Source organism: Papio anubis, chromosome 3 (assembly GCF_008728515.1).
Source record: "Papio anubis isolate 15944 chromosome 3, Panubis1.0, whole genome shotgun sequence".
Taxonomy (NCBI): Eukaryota; Metazoa; Chordata; class Mammalia; order Primates; family Cercopithecidae; genus Papio; species Papio anubis.
In genome coordinates this window covers 117,336,213-117,356,508 of record NC_044978.1, presented here as the reverse complement: position 1 = coordinate 117,356,508, position 20,296 = coordinate 117,336,213, and the positions used below count along the sequence as shown (strand labels likewise).

At 34.9% G+C, this 20,296-nt stretch overlaps 1 protein-coding gene across 1 annotated transcript in view; it reads left to right on the top strand.

Annotated features, from left to right (window-relative positions):
• RASSF6 (Ras association domain family member 6) overlaps positions 1-19,581 on the top strand; it is a 48,943-nt gene extending 29,362 nt beyond the window's left edge. Inside the window, exons 5-11 of the mRNA XM_003898773.4 lie at positions 4,483-4,577; positions 6,877-7,061; positions 10,001-10,102; positions 10,419-10,470; positions 14,426-14,544; positions 14,652-14,749; positions 14,848-19,581. Coding sequence (XP_003898822.2) covers positions 4,483-4,577; positions 6,877-7,061; positions 10,001-10,102; positions 10,419-10,470; positions 14,426-14,544; positions 14,652-14,749; positions 14,848-14,923 — 727 coding nt within the window. The 3' untranslated portion in view covers positions 14,924-19,581. The remainder of the gene's footprint in view (positions 1-4,482; positions 4,578-6,876; positions 7,062-10,000; positions 10,103-10,418; positions 10,471-14,425; positions 14,545-14,651; positions 14,750-14,847) is intronic.
• The last annotated feature ends 715 nt before the right edge of the window (positions 19,582-20,296 follow it).

Below are 20,296 nucleotides of genomic sequence, written 5' to 3'. Positions count from 1 at the left end.
CTCTTCATAACATTCATCCTCCCATCCATTGTTAGATGAGCAGGCATTCTATCAGAGGAGGCAATGTAGAAGGAGCTACCAGGACAATTTGTCCAATGTGATATTTGGCCACAACTAAAGAAAGTTAATTATCACCTTGACAGAAGTCTGCTTTTCCTTTGGAAAAAAAATATTTAAGACAGACTATGATTTTCACCGTGCCAATATTTCTCAAAAATTATGCTACCGCCAGCTGAATGTTTTGTAATTCCCTACACATTTCATGCAATTTCTAATTTTCCTGACTCTGCCTGGAAGTTCACCTGCTTCTCCACATTCATTTGCCTGACTCTCTTCCACCAATCCTTTAAGACACAGATGAGGTAACATGTTCTCCAGAAAGCCATTTCTGACCCCTCAGTCTATACTAGGTTCACTGAAAACTTTTCTATACCACTTAACACACATGCAGGCAATAGTATTTTTGTATACTTATCTCCTTGTCTATAATGCAAGCTTCTCGGTGGTAGGGAATGTGCTTTATTCATTTTTGCTTTATTTGCTTTATTCATCCCAGTGCCCAACTGTGTGCCTGACACAAAGAGGAGATTCAAAACATAGTATAGAGCAAAATCCCCAGAAGCCTGTGGTTAAATTACCTCTGCTTTGTTGTGACTACTTGGTCCGTCTATCTATCTCTTGTCTCCCATCCAAGCTAAGGATTGCCAATGAGCTTAGGGCTCAGTGCCTACGGAAGAACAGAAGGGAGGCAGCAGCCTCAGGCAGCCTGAGAGAGCCCCGCAGTTCTCACTCCAGGTACCTTATGACTGATGAGGCTGATGATTCTAAATGACAAGGAGCATCGTTTAAAAGGAAAAATTACTCATGGGTTCTGCTTTCAGAAAACTGTACAAGATATGAATTTACAAAATTAACTACCATACTTTATATGACCTAAGCCCTCGTTGCAAAATTCTCTGAGGAGTCACATCTATTTGATGCATTTTAATTTTTTAATTTATGAAAATGTAACAAATATCAAACATTAAAGGAAAATGTCAAAGAGATGAAGTAAGGTAATTGTAGTATCACCGTAAACCATCATTATTTTATATGGCTTTACCAAGATATGTTTTAAATTTTATTTTATTTTTAACAAATAATTCTATAAATTTATGGGATACAACATGTTTTTATGTGTATGTACATTGTGGAATGAACAAAACAGGCTAATTAACATATCAATCATCTCAAATATTTATCTTTTTTAGAATAGAGAACATAAAAAATTCTGTTCTTTAACTCTTTTGAAATACATAATATATTATTATTATTATTATTAACCAAGATATGCTTTAACTTCTCAAATTTAAAACACTTGTTCCTAGCAATTCTGAACTTTTGGATGAGTTTCAAGAGCCCAGGTGGATAAGGTAATATGCCTTTCCATAGACTGCCACAGGTTCTAAAATAATATCCTCATGATACACCTGCTATAGGATTCATTTACATTTTGCATTGTTTATTATAGTAAATTGCTATGAAGCAAACAGGAATTGGCTCTTTTGTTTAAAGTTGAGAAAAATTATCTAGAAACCTTCCCCGGCTTGTCCTTTTCCAGTAACAAGACTAACTGTAGAACATTTGGCAGAAAAAGATCCCGTTCCTTTTACATACATACAGAGCCACACGCACACAAGAGCAAGATTAGATTTGGTTGTCATTAATTAGCCAAGAGTACTTCCTGGGAGCCAGCTGAACACCCAGGCAGGAAGGCACAGCACAATTTGAAATGGGTTTTCTCTGGTTTCTGGTTCATTGATGGGGTGCGTAGCCACCTAAGGTATCATTTTTGTTTTTTCAATCCAATTCTAGACACCCTCCCTCTGGTTGTCTCTTTTAAGGTAACATCCATTTAAATGCTCAGCCTTTAATTGTGAAAAGAAATTGACTATTTTCTTACTCCTAAATTTCTCCTATTTTCTTTTTCCCATACTGGGCATCTCTGGGCAAAACTTACACCTCTGCTCTTGCAGGATGACAGATTTTATAACTGCAGTGGGTAAACATGCAGTAAATGACATGGAACTTCAGTTGCAGGAAGGGCTCTAATCTTGTGTCTTTCAGTTTATTCTTTGACAGAATCATTGGTCTTCTCACGGTAGTTTGTTTTAATTATGTTTAAAATGAGTCACACAGAGGAAGCATCAGCTTAATTGGAGTGAAGAAGCTTTTAAAAAATCAGTTTATTTGAGCTCTGACCACTTGTTATTCTTTACGGAAACGATTCTTTGGACAGTACTTTGATCTCTCATATGTGGCACAAGCATTTTGGAAATCTTTCATAACAAAAGAAAAGAACACCCTTGTTAAGGTTGTATTTGCTTACACTATTTTTCTGTTTTTAATATCTTTCCAAATTCAGCTTTTGCATATATTGGATGAGTCATGACAGAATAACATAAAGAGCACAAACTGGACAGGTGTACATTTGAATAACGTCAGAGGTGTTTTTTTTCTTACAATATGCGTAGGGTAGTGACCATATTCTATTTGTCTATCAAATTTCTACCTCCTTTTTATTTTTAAACTTCTTAGAAAACCTCCCCACAGTTTAAATTTGCAAATGATATACACCCTGAACTTTAGTCAGAGCAACAGAAGTCCCATGTTTGGGCAAGTTAAACTATTTGATATTACATAAAGTGCCAACCAGTTTTCTCTTGAAAACTCTGGATAACTGCCCTGAAGCGTAGTCATGTGCACAGTTGGATGGGGTGATGCTTCAAATTACACAATCCAGAGCTGAAAACTGGTGTTTTCTGCTGTAGATGATAGAAAAAATAAGGGGCCAAACATGGAATATATTGGACCACTTTTGGCCTCCTATATTTGTATGACAACACTAAGCTGTCACATCTTCCAGGGTCACCACGAATTTGACTGACATCCTAGGGATTCTTATCTTTAGCCCTATGAAATAGCATCAGGTTACTTTGCATTTTTAGTTTCTGTTTTTCATTGGTATTGACTTTTCCATTCCTAACCCTCCTTCTATGATAATTATGTCAGCCACTTTCTGATTATTCAGCTGCTATAGATTGGGGGAAATGGATTATTTTATCTGCCATAAGACTAATTAGATTCTGAGTCAGGACCTGGTAGTTTTCCTTTGAGTTAAAGTTACTACCTATAGTTGGGCTTTATGACATTTGTTTTGATTGGCTGTATTCTGAACAGTACAGCTTGCTGGAAAATTAACAAATGTATTAGGATTACCTTCTCTACCTCATAAGGCTATTGTAAGACTCAAATTATATAGTAGCCATAAAACAGGCTTCAAAAGAATCCAAAAGTAAAGAGGATAAGGGGTGATTTTTTTCATATTCACTACGATTAGTTTTAATAAATATTTTTTGTTGCCACCAATGAAATTTGGGTAGAGTCAATGCCGCAAATTCCCTATAAGTGGAATATATTTTAGTCATAAGGAAAACAGACATTATTGAAGAGATTCTTAGGTAATAGCATCCATTTGCCTAGAGAGATCCAGGAACACCTTGGGTCTCTAATGGTTCCCGGCCCATCAGGAATGAAATGGATACAGATGCTGCTGCTGATGATAATGATGATGACGATAATGATGATGGCAATGGAGATGAGGATAATTATAATTATTGTTAATATATATTGAATGCTTACTATTTTCAGGGCACTGTTTCAATAGTTTTATACAAATTCACTCTTTTAATCCTCAAAACAAACCTAACCTACCTCATACTATTATCATTTTCATTTTACTGATGAGGACACAGGCACAGAGAGGATAAGAAACTTAAGACCAGATAAATAAAATAAAATTGAGTTTTGACCTGCTGTAAAAACAAACATTTGTCAGGTTTTATTTATTCTGAGCACTAGAATGCACTTAAAATTGTTAGTTTCTTTATGAAATCATAATTTTCTGGCAGAAAACTCATATATTTTCCTTCTTTGTAAACTACATTCTTCATGGTAGTCAAGTGCCTTAGAAGATAGGCACCACATTTTATTATTTTAGAACCACTCTACCTAACAATGTTTTGAATGCAAAAGGTACAATACATATTGACAGGATATATAAAGAACACTTTTATACCTAAACTCTCCTAAGAGTATTGTGAAATATCTTTATAACAATTGATCATCTTGATTTTTACTAATTCAATTTGGACAAATGTTTTACAGAATCTATATAACTTGCGTTTCAGTATGTAACTGAATTATTATGTCAAGAAGATAGCTCTGTAAAAGTACAGGAAGTATTTAAAACATATGTTGACCACTTTGGTATGAATACATGAATATAATTTTAATAATATCATAAAATCGTTATAACTTTGGATGATATATCCACCTGCAGAGGCCCACAGTATTACTGTATTAATATTGTAAATCTGGAAACCATCATAGGCTTCAATATGAATGGAACTGATGTTACATACAAGATTTATTACTTTTTAGAATGACACGCTGGGGGGAATTTGATGATCTCTATCGTATTAGTGAGCTGGACAGGACCCAGATTCCAATGTCTGAAACAAGGAATTCCCAGCAAGGTCAGTATCAAAATCTTATTGATTGGGAGACTTAATTTTTAATTAATGTAAAGTATGACCCCATATGTTTCCCTGAAATCTAACCTTTTTCATACTACTACACAATAAACTCTTGTTTTATAGGTATATATATTTTTAATATCTTAGGAACATAGTAACTTAAGTCACTATAGTATTTGTATGACATTTAAGAAAGTTACTTTTGTATATAAAATACAATTTTTTAAAAAATTATATCACTCAGATTTATTAGAATAGGAAGAGCTAATAGTTTTACTAAAGTATATATTCATAAAATTGTTCAATATCTTCCCCAAAGATTAGAGTCATTTATTATTCTCAATAGCTTTATATGTTAGGCCAAGCCCATCAGACCTAATTCTGTATCTTTTTAGAAGTTGAACGTTTTAGTTAGTTAATAGGTACTTCAATAACATTACTTCTCAGAAACACACAGATATGCTGGAGTCAATTTTATACTTGATGGAGTTATTTCAAAGATCTTTTTAAAAGAGAAATATACTTAAGGATCAAATGGATCCATACTGAACTTGGCAAACCAATGGGAAATGCCAGCTCCAGGGATGTGAGACATTAGCAGTTGTAATCATAATGGTGATGATGTAAGAGTAATAACAAAGCTATTGAAAGCTGTAATCTGTTGAGACTCTGCTAAGTATCAGGCATAATATTTTATATTTCATATGAATTTTTTCACGTAATTCTCACATACACATAAGATTCAAAGACTAGTGGATGCTGATGACTGAAGCTAGAATGAGGGGTGGTGGACAGGGTTCATGTGCCTGAAATGGGGCTGTGATTTACAAAGTCGGCTCAGTGTGAACAAGAGTATCCTACTAGCATTAACTTCACAAGCCTACCAGCAACTTGAAATGTTTGTTTTCTTTTTCTTTTTTCAAATCATTCTCAATTTCACCTCCTCTGCTACTACACAAGAACCCAGATCCTATGACAAACATGATGTTCCTTCCAGGGTTCCCTTATCTTTATCCCATGAGATCTTTACATCTTGTTAAATATGGGCCCTTCCAATTATCCTTTTAAAAATATATATTAAACCCAAGGAAATCCCAGTATCTTGGCATCAAAGACATCATAAAAATCTATTTGTATTTTAAACAGCAGTGCTGGAGAAGGAAGAAATATCTCGTGTCTATTTGATGATGTTCTAATTACAATAGAAAATTATTTAAAACCCTAAAGTAAAATAAAACACAAATGCCACCTAATGGCCTTATTCTTACATATGAATATGCATAGTAGAAGAAATTGAAAAAGGCACTATCAACTGGATACAAGCAGAAAGAGGGACAGAAGGCAGGTTTGAATCTTCTGCATCTTAGGCTAGTAACACATTGTAGCTCCATTCAATTCCATTTAAACACCTTCTGCCTACTCAATAGATAGTAGAGCCGTTCAACACTACACTATAATTTTATACTCTAAAATCTGCTATAAAAATTGTAATAATTCAATAACCAAATTTTGACTAATAAATCATGAATCATTGTTAAATATACATGACTCGATGAGAAGAAATAATAGGATAGTGGGCAACTAAGTGAAAAAGTCATTCATACCATACTTTTGGAATGTTCTAAAAAGAATATAATGTGAATTACCTTTGTGATATATTACAAATAGTAGGACTAGTCCAAAGCATACCATTCCTTTTGCTTTTATAAAAGATGGGAACAAAATCTTTCAATGCTCCACATACCATATAAATGGCTTCTCAAAGAGCTTTCTGTAGTTTTATAGGAAAACTAAGGCCCAGTGTTTATTTTTTAGGGAAAGCTCCAACGAACTCAGGCCAACATATAATAAGGATCCAGACCTGATTCTATCATTTATGAGTACTATGTCCATAGGAAAGCCACTTCAACTCACTGTACTTTTTCTTACCTATAAGAGATCAAACCTGATAAAGAATCGGGTTTATTCCAGCTCTAACATTCTGAAATGCCATAAAATTCACTCCCTAATAAATTAAGAATAAAAGAATGCCCAAACTCCAAACATGATCATTGTGATCATTTCTTATGAAACATAAGAATAAGACATAAGAATTTTATATGAGATACTGGCAGAATTTGCTGAGTCAGTCTCAGGCAATATTTAATAAGTAAATATGCAGCTAAGCAGTGGACTATAATGCTTTTACACAGCCAGAAAATAGCAATATTCCTAAAATTATGAAAGCATACACAAATCCACTCAGGATGCTAGGAGACAGGCAGCTAAATGATCTGAGCTTATAATCTATTCTTCCCAGACTATTTATCTTATCACAGCAACACCCTGAAGTCACATGCAGAGGATGAACCAGACTCCCCAATGCTCTATAGAACCATGAGTGAAGCAGCCCTGGTGAGAAAAAGGATGAAGCCTCTGATGATGGACAGAAAAGAAAGACAGAAAAATAGAGCCTCTATTAATGGACACTTCTATAACCATGAAGTAAGTGGGTTACAATTCCATTAATGTAATATAAAATAAGGTTCCCTATTTCACTAACAATACCACTCAATTCAATTTGCAATTTAAAGTCATAATAATAATAGTAGCATATCTAACATTTTGGGGGCACTCTCTATGTGCTAGGTATTAAAGTAAATGTGTTTTAAATAGATTTTTACTGAATAATCCTATTAATCACTAAAACAATCTTATGAAATAGGTACCATTATTTTCTCTACTTGACATATAAGCTAATTAGGGTCATGGAGATTAAGCAATTTGTCTTAGATTATGCTACTTTTAAGTAATACTCTCAACCTGAACCTAGCTTTGTCTGACTCCAGAACACAAGTTTTTAACCACCATGATGGATGAACTCTATCTAAGTGGCAGACACTCTGCCAAGCATTAAAAACATGCCCATGAGGCAACTGATGTCTCAGCCAGCATGAAGCTCAGGGACTGAGCAGGGAAACCAACATACCAACAACAATATTGGAATAATGTAAGTGCCACAAAGAGGTTGGATCAAAGGACATTTGAACATGAGCATTTCAATAAAAGCAAAAAACCACAGGCCAATGTATTCCAATAAATCAAACTTCTCATGTTGCCATGTTCCAGGTCTTTTACCTATACACATACCCTTTTTATGTAAGTGTAGTTGTAGTTTAGATACAATTCACATTCCGCTTTTTCATTTAATATGTGTTAAATTTATATGTGCCTTTCCATAGTGCTTGTAAGACATTACATTCTGCTGAAGGTAGGAAATATATCATCATTTTTTTTTTCCAGAACTCAAATATTTTTCATGTGATGTACTTTAGCAATCATTCATCACTCCATCTCATAAATACTTAGCACTCACACTGTGCCAGGTATCTTCTGAGGCCTTTAAGAAGAAATAGGAACTCATTGCTTTGTAGGCTTTTTCCTGTAAGGATTTCTACTTTATTTCTTCTTCTTCTACTCTTCAGAGGTATCAATAGTGTGTCTTTGGAGCCTTGTGGGGAGAAACCTCTCTTCTCAATTCTTTATTCATATCAGAATTTTAGGGTTCCAGAATCATCCTCATAGCTACAAAGTAGCATTGATAGTCCCCCACAGAGAGGCAGCTACCAATTGTCTTGGTTCCCTCTTCTCAGAAATTGTGTTATATGTCATTATCTTGTGGGGTAATTTGTGTTGAAGAGGAAAGCCACATTGCTCCAAGCAAGTGACTTTCAGATTGGATCACTTGTGCTGAAAATGAAATTGACACTAGGTTGGCAGCACAGAATGGTGGTAAAATGCTTGGGCCCTGGAGTTTGACAGCCTGGTTTTACATTCTTGCTGAGCAAGTTTAAAACCTCCTCAATCTCTTGATCTTAGTTCCTTCATTCTTCTTACTTTACAAGGTTGTTGATTGGATGGAATGAAATGAGGTAAGTTAAACATAAGAATAGTACCTAGCACAAAAGAAGAACTCAGTTTACATCAGCTTATGTTGTTGCTGTTGATTGAATGAGCTCAAGCTGGGACTATAGATATTTTACACAAATGTCATTCACTGTAATTTAATAACCAGCGGAAAACAATACAAACAAAAAAGAAAAAACAAAGCATTCTATCAATAATTATACGGTGATGGACATATAGGAATTGTAGTGGATAGATTTCTTAAGTTGCTGTGTGTCGTAAGATATGTTTTTATACTATGAAGCCCCTTGTTAATGCCAGTAATGTTAAGCTATGAATAATGCACATATTAAAGGCTTAGATTGTCTTATCTGGAGATTAGTTATGGTGAATATAACTTCACCAGTAGTATATTTCTATCCATGCAATACTAAATGATAACAGGTTTCATTATATGTTTTGGCCAACACAACTGATATAAAGACTGTGGATTTAAAATATTGCTCTGAAAAACAAATTCACTGTATGTTGACATTTTAGAAGGACTCTTAGAGATTATTTAGTCTTACTCTCATTTTATAAATGAAGTCATTTATCAAATATATGTTAAGTGAGTCAATAAAGATGTTAAGTGAGTTGACAAAGTTGGAGTTCGTGGGCAGTTAGTGGGCCCTAAAATCTAGGTCTCCTGAATGGTAATCTATGTTATTGTCATACTGCATGAAGCTTCTTCACATAAACAACATCAAACCACATGTACAACATATTCTCAACTTAGTGTGGGATGAACATGTGGTTTTTCAGGGCTCCATAGAAATTGTAAATGTCACAGAATAACTTATCAATGCTGTAAAATGTCTACAAATAATGAATTTTCTCATACTTATAAAAGTGTATCCTAGACATTCTCTATACATCTTCTCAGAAAACTTATTTACGTATCCATATTTTTACTCACACAAATGCCGTGTGTGTGTGTTACATGTATGGATGTTATATACCTGTGTGTTTTTATACTTTGATGCTAATTTGCTGATCTCTCAAATCTCTCAATATAAGACTTATCTTTTTAACATTCCACTGAGCCACCCCAAAACCCACCTATCTCCATGTCTGCTGAACCCACCCTCTACAGAGCCTTGGAATACTGGGAGATTGTGCATATAAATAAAATATATGGAAATAAATCCTTCCTTAATATCTCTTTCCATTTTTAAATACGCATCTGCTGACATTCTTTCTTACTTATTTTGAAATCTTAAACTGTACTAAAGAGGGGTGTAATTGTCCAGTGAAAATGTTATAAGCATCCTCAAATGATGTTTTACCTAATTTACTCTAGAAACAATATAAGGCTGCTTAAAAGAACACATAATATTCAAAAACAACAAAGAAAAGCTAACAAACAAAAACAAAACAAAATTTTTAAATGGATAACATTGGATTATTTTTTACCCTATAAGAAGACTATGTTCAAGATATTGACTACCCTAAATATAATATAATTTTAAAGACTTATGTGACAATTCTTTTTCTAGACATCAATTTTCATTCCAGCCTTTGGATCAGAAACTAAGGTCAGAGTAAACAGTAACATGAAAACTGAAGAAGTAATAAAGCAACTTCTCCAAAAATTTAAGGTAACCTTTATCACTTAACTGAGCTATAAACATATTATATATAATTCAACTGTAAACACATAAATCCGTTCTTCTGAAAAAGATCTATGAACGTGTAAATCTAAATTGTATGTTGAGTACTGAAAGATTCTTTCCTGTGTATAACACCTTTTAGTAACTATCCCTTGAAAAATTATATAATTCCCATAAGAGCAGAGAAGATTTTATGTCTAAAAGTGAAAAATGGAAGAGAGAAAACAGACATGATTTGGGTCTGGTTGGGTTAGAAAACATCATATAACAAGAATTTATATTTGCTCATTTTTTCCACTGACAGATTGAAAATAGTCCCCAGGATTTTGCTCTTCACGTTATTTTTGCGACAGGAGGTAAGAAAGCTTGATCACAGTTTGTACCTGACTCTAGAGTGTTACAGTTTGCTGCCCAGAGGGAAGGCAGAAGAGCATTTTACCTCCTTCTGTGGAGAAAGGGGAGGAATGGGCAGGAGGAAAGGAAGGCGTAGTCTTTAGAACACTATCTATAGTCCACAATTTTAAAGAAAGATAACTTAAGAATAAGGTATCCCTGAAGGGTTTATTATATGAAAGAGTTTGCTTGTTGGCCAGACATTAAATTATCTGAATGGAGATCAGAACCCTCGGGAATTGTTATGCACTTTTGTCTTTGCTCGTCTCTGTAACTTTCTTTTTGGCTTTCCTTTCTGAGTGTCACTCTTAGAGGAGTCACGATTGCATACCTGTTCTCTCTGACATTGATATTGCCTCTTTTTTAGCACAGGGTCTGACACATTGCGGGAGTGCTATCTCTTCCTCAGTAGAGATGCATATTCAGAACTTTGTGGTAGGGGGTAAAAGGTTAGAAGCAGAACTTTGGGAAGGCACTATAAGTGGGATGCTAGGAGCATGCTAGAGAGATTAGAGAAAACTTAAAGTGATACTGAAATGAAAGTTTTTAAAACTTCACAAATGAAAAATTTTATGTCAATTTGTAGAAAAAAACTCATGCTATAATTTAAGTGTCAGAATGTTTGAGCCAGAAATTTATTAGAATAAAATAATACATTTTGATGCCAGAACAACCTTAAGAAAATGGAAGCTGTATCTCCAAACATATATAAAATTAAATTTCTTATAAATAGAAAGCTTAAAGATAAGATCTATTTTTTGGAAAATTCTAAGGGCACATATATATTCATATTCTCTTTGTTTAGGAAAGAAAGAAAACCAAAAGATATAAAATAAAGGGTAGCAATATTGGACTGTGTAACAATTTAAAAGATACAAATAGTAGATTACAAAGAACATTGTCAATGTACTCCGAAGATTAATAACTATAATACCAATAGTTTCCTACAAAATGATAACAAAAAGGCAAACAATTCAACAAAAATAGAAAAAAAAACATGAAAATACAATTTAAAGAAAAAGCTATAATAACCAGTTAAATAGTTTCAGAAAAGTCTTAAACTCAGTGAAATGCAAGTAGCTAAGGAAATGCAAGCTCTAGCCACACTGTAATATTATCTTGCACTTCTCAGATTGGCAAAGTGCTTTAAAATGATTCTACCTGTGGCTGACATGCATCGGGGTAAAAAGATATTTTTATGCAACACTGGTGAAAATATGACTTTCTCTTTTTTGGAAATTATTATTGCAATAGTTATTAAAATTTACAGTATATATGTCCTTTAACTCGACCATTCCGCTTGTGAGAATCTATCCCACAAAAATGTAAGCCCTAGTGCCTACAGATTTATGTGCAAGGCTGTTTATGAGGACAAAAAGCTAAAGACAAAGTTACTCATACTAGGGAAATTATTAAATAAGTGATTATTATGCTGCCATTGGATGGAATGAGTTAGATTTATGCCAATAGAATGGAGGGAACTCCATAATATATTTTAAGTGAAAAATGCAAGATGTCTAAAAGTATATATACAAGATCCCATTTTTTTAACAAACAGTTACAAGCTCCCATTTAAATATGTGGTATATGTGGTCATATGACCAGGGAGAAAGGCATGGAGTGATAAATACAGAACCATTGAGATAGATTACCTGGTGGGGGATTGGGGAGATGCAGATGAGAGGATGACAAGGGGAGTGGTGGGCACGGTGGCTCACGCCTTTAATCCCAGCACTTTGGCAGGTTGAGGTGGGCAGATAATTTGAGGTCAGGAGTTTGAGACCAGCCTGACTAACATGGTGAAACCTCGTCTCTACTAAAAATACAAAAATAATTAGCCAGGTCTGGTGGTGCACACCTGTAATCCCAGCTACTCAGGAGGCTGGGACAGGAGAATCGCTTGAACTCAGGAGGCAGAGGTTGCAGTGAGTCGAGATCGTGCCATTGCACTCCAGCCTGAGTGACCGAGGGAGACTCTGTCTAAAATACAAAGAAAAAAAAATGATTTTTTAAAAGGCATGTACAATAAAAATAGCAAGCACGATATGATTACCTTTATGTATTATGCGTTTGTGTGTGTGTGCATAGAGTTGCTTGAAGGGGACACTCAAAGGGTAATGCAGCATATCTTAGGGCTCAGAAATTCCAGTTGTGCTTTACCTCCTGCTTTATACTTTTCTCTTTTGTTCCAATTACAATAGCATGCATGTATGGGGAAAGGAATTTTTTTTAAGGTTTAAAAAAAGCAGTTTTATTAAGAAGTCTTAAATGATTGTGGATAACTTGAACAGCTAGGTTGTACAAGATTTGAAAATTCCCTCTTTGATGTTCTCCAAGACTTGGATTCCATTCACATGCACCTCGTTCTTTCCTCACACCTCTAACTTTAGCCTGCAGTTGAGCAGAAATATGGCTTAGTTTTCTTCCAGTCATTCTTGGGCTCCACACAAGGTGCTGGACTTATGAACAAACAAGTGTGTTGCTTCTATAAGAAAGAAAAGTCTATTTTCATTATAAAAAATGTAGTTCTTTATAATTTCACCTACGAAAATCCCATTTTCTTTTATATTATGTGTCAAAATTTTGTATATATCCATAACTGAGGATAATAATAACTAGGACCCTTTAGGGACCAGAAACAGAGAAAAGAAGAGAGCATGTGGCTCCTGTTTGGACAGTAATCTGGAAAACAGAGATAGTGGGTTTTAACTTTATAGCTACAAAGCCCATTACAGTGTATCTCACCTTGTAGTTCATTTCAGATTACCTATAAAGTTCATTTAAAATACAGATTCCCAAGCCCTTCCAGATCAGGGGACAACTCTAGGAATATGTATTTCTAATAATCATCCCAGATGATCATAAAGCAGAATCATGAAGCAAGAGGATACTAAACCAACTTAACATTGAACCTGAAGGTCAAAAGAGGGTTCTGGTGGGTGGGTGAGAGGAGCTAAATTGTCAAGGCTTCCAACTGCTTCAGAAATGGCAGAGGAATTAGAACAGCAAACACTGGCACTGTGTAAACAGGAATGGGTAATGTCACTTTAATTGTGAGGAGGCTGAGCTTCCGAGTTCTAGACTCTCTCTTGACTTTTCCTGGGATAAGTCCAGCTCAGGGAATGAAAACAGTTCTCACTGTTCTGAAGAAAGTAAGCAAAGTGAGGGAGAGAATGAGGAAATAAGATGAATATAAGGACACTATGTTTTGTTCATGCTTCATTCTGATAAAAATGAAATCCCATATGTGAAACTACTTTGCCAGAAAGTTATAAGTACTCTTGTAGCGGGAGTATTTATATTATAACTTTTGGAAATTTGAAGTTCTGGAAACATGCCAGATGGGAAGGTATTTTCCTTCTCTCTCTCATTTTCGTGGCTGAATGGATTAAGCCCACAGATGAATAAATAATAAGGATATTATTGATCTCAAAAAACTCATGAATATTTTTTTAAAGATGAGCCAAGAATTGGGTGTGGAGTAAGACAAAGGAAGAATTGAAAATAATTACATGGTTTCGGACTTGAACAACTGGAAAGATGGAATTACATCAACTGAACTTGGAAAGAACCAATAAATATTTGTTGTATGGATGAAGGAATGATGGAATGAAACCTAAATAAGTATTGAGGCATGTTGCTTTAGAAAAGGCCTATCAGACTGGAGATTTGTTTGAACATTCTAACCAAAGGAAGGTTGAGTTCTTTGAGACATTAAGTCAAACCTTGAGATATAGTAAGAGAAAGAAGTTCATTTAAGTTTTAATTTCAATTTGCTTTTTTGAATAATTGCCTCCTGTTGCAGGTGCTATTTTTTTTCACAGTGAGTTAAATAAGAAAAATAAATTGGAAAATTATCTTCCTTCTTTTCCTCCAACATGAACTTCTGATTGTGGTTGATTCTTGTTTTCACTGCAGAACAGAGACGACTAAAGAAGACAGACATTCCACTACTGCAGAGGCTCCTGCAGGGACCTTCTGAAAAGAATGCTCGCATTTTCCTCATGGATAAAGATGCAGAAGAAATTAGCAGTGATGTATGAGTACTATCACTCAGAATCTGTTTTTTGCTTCCCTCCTGACTCAGCACCTTTTGCATAATTGTTCTGCTTTTTGTTTTCTTCTTCTTCTTCTTCTTTCTTAGGTGGCTCAGTACATTAACTTTCAATTTTCTTTCTTGGAATCCATTCTTCAAAGATTAAATGAAGAAGAGAAAAGAGAGATTCAAAGAATAGTAACAAAGTAAGTCAAGAACACGCATATTGGATACTTGGTTCTTTAATAAGTCCAGTGCACAAAATATGTCAATTTTTAATCGTCTGTCTTCTTCTCATTTTCAGATTCAATAAAGAAAAGGCTATTATACTGAAATGTCTTCAAAATAAACTAGTAATAAAAACAGAGACAACAGTTTAGCAGTACAGGCTGCTGTTGCTAAAACACTTCAAAAAACTCAGAGATATTACTATTCGATGAATGCATAAGTTCTGTACTTGCATTTATACGAATATATATGAGACTTGAATCTGTAGAAAATTGAATGTCAAAAAAGCTCATTTCTTTTTGAAGTGATGAGGTTAACTAGGGTTCACAGTTGGACAAAATGAGCTTGAGTTTAGTTTCAGTAACTGAAATAAGCTTGAATACTGCGTATTCCAAATCGCTTTTATAGTAAAACATGTAATGAACTCAAATTTAAATGGTGTCTTCAGATAACCAGTTTAAACTTCATTTAACTTAGACTCTCAAGAGAACTGAAACATAATCAATGAATTCAGAAATGACTCAGAAAAAAGAAGTTGCCAGTTCTTGCAATGAAAAAGAAATACAGTGTCTTACACCATCAAGGATCTACTTAATAGTGACAGTGTTTCATAGCTTCTTGAAAACTCTGGCATTTTCATAAAATCTAGGACTATCTTAAATGGCCTGTTGACTTCTGGCTATCTGTAACATTAGAGCTGTCTGGCCTTTGGAAAGGAAAAGATTATAGACTATTTTAAGCAATCCTAATTTAAATTTTCTGAACCTCCCCCTAATCCTTTTTCTCTCTCTCTGTTCTATCAGTTCAAGACTTTTCTTAAGCTCTTTTTTAAGTGAGTTGAACTTTTTCTTTATTTATTTTTCAAAAAATATGTATGTCACATAGACATATTATATCAGCTAAAGCAAGACTTGGCCCACAAATACCCATTTGTTGCTGAATGAATACAATGGATAAAGCAAGGCTGTTGTAGCTGAAGTTAGGTAGGGAATCCCAAACTCTGCCCTCTTAGCATCTTATTCTACATGTCAACTCTCAGGGTACTTACAGATCTGCTTAACCTACTTGAAAAAAAACACTAAAAATGAAGAAATGCTGTAAGTATAGTCTATGATTTTACTTATAAATTCTATATTAAAATTGAGTTATACACAACATTCATTCTTAAACTAATTATATTTGCATTCCTCATAAGCATTGTAGTAAATTGTCTGATCATATTACAAGTTCTAAGGAATGAGATTATATGCAATAAACCCAATTGGAAGATTAACTAACAATATTAAAATACAAAACATGTTTAAGACAAAGGCATTCCTTCTCAGTATTACCACACCTAAACTGGATGAAGGTGAAAGTGTGCTATGACCTTTTCAAGCCTAAGAAGTCTCTCTTACTGAATAAACCAGAGGCTTGCATCGTAATTCTTTCACCTGTCAATTAATAAGAAAATAGTCTCATCTCACTTAAATGAGGCAAATGTAATAGTTAAAATTCAACATACTTATAAAAAAATAAAGTAGTGTCATATACCTGCCATGAACATGATAAAAGATTAATCTTTAATAGACTGAAATGTATAAGAGAAGAACCAAGTCTTACACAGGAAAAAAAGGTAGATATGAAAAGGAAAATCACAGAAGAGAAAATGCAAATGGCTGCTAAGTATGTGAAAAAAGTCATATCTTCTGTGATCAACTGTGTTAGTCTGTATCAATCAGAATACAGAAACAAGGCAGTAATTTAAACGGGGAAAGTTTAATATAAAGAATAATTAAGCTATGCTAGAAGAATATTAATAAAGATGAAAAGAGAAGGTACCCTCAGGCTGAGCGAAAGAATCCTAACAAGGAAAAGCAGGAATGAGGATTTCAGAATTCACTGGAGAAGGTGTGGTTGCAGCCCACTGGAGAGAAGTTTGCTGGCTTGCCCAGGCCAGAGCAGGACCACAGATACCGGACAAGCAGGTACAACCAACCCTCTGGGTGTAGACCAGCTGAGGCAGGTGGTGAGATACACAGAGGGATTTGGGGCTTTGCCAAAGCGTGAGCACAAAGAAGGAGTCAGGGGTTCTGTTCAAGGCCCTGTTGGGACTAGGAGCCGGAGGGGCCTACTTTGCAGGAACCTAGCATAAATTTGTGTGTGACGAGACTGCACAAGACAAAGCTCAGGCAAGTGGCTCAGTAGCTGCCCAGTCCATCAGGGTCCTCTATATGAGTGTGCACCCAGCTGAAGAAAAGATATGGAGAACAGCAATTGGAGCTTCGGTACAGGCTTGCACTGTGGCTCCAGGTTATACCACCACTGCCCAAAGCAAAAGCTGGAGAAACAAGTGGAGAAATGCTGGAGAAGGCTACACCCTACAGGCAACCAGCACTGGAGAAACCACTCCAGTCAAAGTAGTGAAGGAAAAAAGCCTGCTCTCCAGGAGCCTGGCCTGCCAGCCCGGAGCCATCAGGAAAGACCCCTTCCTCTTGCAGTGTGTCTCCAGCGCCCTCTACTGACAAAGCATGCCATCATGCAAACTGCTAAGGAAACATTTAAAGGACCTGTATCTATTTTCACGGAGCAGACAACCAACAGTGAATGTGGAGCTGAGAGATAGTAAAATAATAACTGACATGCCACCGAAGTACAAGGTAAAATAAATAAATAAATACACATTTTGGCCTATTAGCAAAGATAAAGAAATGATAACATTAAATACTCAATAAATCACCATGAGATGGGGACCCAAACTTCTGGTAAAAATACAAATGGATATAATTTTTCCTGAAGGCAATTTAGTAGTCCGTTTATCCTACAATCTACTTGTAAGATCCTATCATATGAAAATAACCAGAGATACAAAGACATTCTGCAAAAATATGTTTTCTATTGTTATGTATTGTGACAAAAGGAAATAAGCCTAAATGTTCAGGAAATTATTTTAAAAGATGAAAGAGGGACATAGGCCATGGACGGTGGCTCACGCCTGTAATCCCAGCACTTTGGGAGGCCAAGGCAGGAGGATCACTTGAGGTCGGGATGTTGAGACCAGCCTGGCCAACATGGTGAAACCCTGCCTCTACTAAAAATACAAAAAATTAGCCGGGTGCGATGGCAGGCGCCTATAACCCCAGCTACTTGGGAGGCTGAGGCAAGAGAATCACTTCAACCCGGGAGGCAGAGGTTGCAGTGAGCCGAGATGGCACCACTGCTCTCCAGTCTGGGTGACAGAGCAAGACTCCGTCTCAAAAAAAGAGAAAAATAAACATTTATTTGTATAATGTTCTGTAGCCATTAAAATTATGTTTCCAAATAACTTTAATTACAGGGGTAAATTCTTATATATCTAAATAAGAATAGACACATACACATATTCCAAAATATTTATTATATACTTAAGGCCTATATATATGTATGTGTATATATATATTTGTGTGTGTGAACACTAATATTTGCATATATACACACGAGAAACAAAAACATGTTAAAAATGGCTATATCTGCATTGTAGAATTATGAGTGATTCATGTTTTTCTAATTTCCCTATATGTATTAAGTGTTCTATACTTAATATTTGTTACTTTTTAAATCAGGAAATAGAAAAGTTATTATTTAAAACTTATGAACAAAAAAGTAACAAGCACATGCAAGCACAAAGTTCTACCAAATGCAAAACAATTCAAATCAATTATTCAAATGAGACATTAACATCACTTCTGTGGTAGTTTTATATCCATAAAGTCTGATTCTCCTCCTTTGAAGAGATGGAGCCTAATTCTCCTCACCTTGCAAATGGGCTGGACTTAGTGACTTACTTCTTTTTATTTTATTTTTAATTGACAAATAATAATTGTATGTATTTATGGGGTACAATATTATATTATGATATATGTACACACTGTGGAATTATTAAATCAAGTGAATTAACATATCCATAACATCATATACTTACATTTCTTTGTGGTGAGAACATTTAAAAATGTACTCTTTTAGCAATTAGGAACTTCTAACAAATACAGGAAAATGGAAGAGACTGTGAGACTTTGAAGTAGGTCATAAAAGTCACTATGGCTTCCTCCTTGCTCTGTCTTGGATCACTTGCTCTGGGAGAAGTCAACTGCCATGTCCTGAACAGCCCTGGAAAGACCTACATGATGAAGAACGGAGACCTTCTGTCAAACCCCAGCAGGGAATTGAGGCCTCCTGTCAACAGCCATTTTAGAAGTGGATCTTCCAGCTTCAGTCAAGCCTTCAGACAACTGCAGCCCTGTCTAATAGCTTGACCGTAACTTCATGAGAGACCTTCAGTCAGAAAACCCAAGGAAACCATTCTGGATTTCTCATCCTCAGAAACTGTATGAGATAAGAAGTGTTTGTTGTATTATGCTGCTAAATTTGGGGTAATTTGTTACATAGCAATATATAACTCATACAATTTCTGGGAAAAAATAGTTTATTTTAGAATCATTTTTGCATAATGCAAGAATATAAACTTGTCACAGAATCATTTATTCTTGTTTCAGGTGGTCCAGATATTTCATTTTCAGTTACATATTAGCTCAAATTAAATTTTAGATAATATATATTATTATTAATGGTAAAGAATGTGTCACATTTATCTTTATATGCTTTTCTGTACCTAATATTGTGTCTTGTGCATAGGATGTGCTCAATACAAATTGATTGAATATATAAGTGAATGAAAGAATAAATGAATGAGTGAAGGAATTATCTGAAATGTTTTTATAAAATTTCCCATATATATGTATTACTTATTACAAGTCTGGTTCCATAGCTGAAATATTAAAAATTTTATATATATGGTTTTCCCTGATATAGTGGTGTATTTTATTATTCCGTGGCTCTACTATGAAATATTCAGTTAGGTGTCATTACCATTTAATTTGGTTTAGGGCTATTTAGATTGGTTTTTGAAACTGAAGGGGAAAGAAGCCCCTTGCAATGCAATTGATGAAGTGATAAAGATAGCAGGTATAACTATTGGGTAGAGGTATATATATGGGAAAGAACGAGAAATAAGATGTAGATACAGAGGGCAAAACCTTTCAATGACATTCATTTGTCTTCTAAATTAAAAACATCTAATACCTATTAAATTGAGCCATTTGAAATTGCCAGTATTTGACTACAAAGGCAATGATTTCGTATGGGTCAAACTAATAACAACTTATTTGCTGGGCACTATGTTTAATACTCATTACATTTCCAAAAGGAAATTACTCTTTCAACCTCATGTTACAGATAAAGAAAGTAAGCCATGGAGCAATTAGGAGATTTGCCAAGGTTTTTAGTAGAAGAAATAGGTAGGATTTAAACCTATGGCTCCAAAAGTCATACAGTTAACCACCATAATCTGTGGCTTCCTCCTAAACTATGCTTCCTGAATCTGCCATTCTAAAATGTGTCCTCGTTTTTAAGTGGAATAATAGTACCTACTTTATTGGACAATTGCGGGAGTTATAAGAACAGCACATGTAAATCCTGGCACTTTGTACATAAGAATGCGATAAATATTA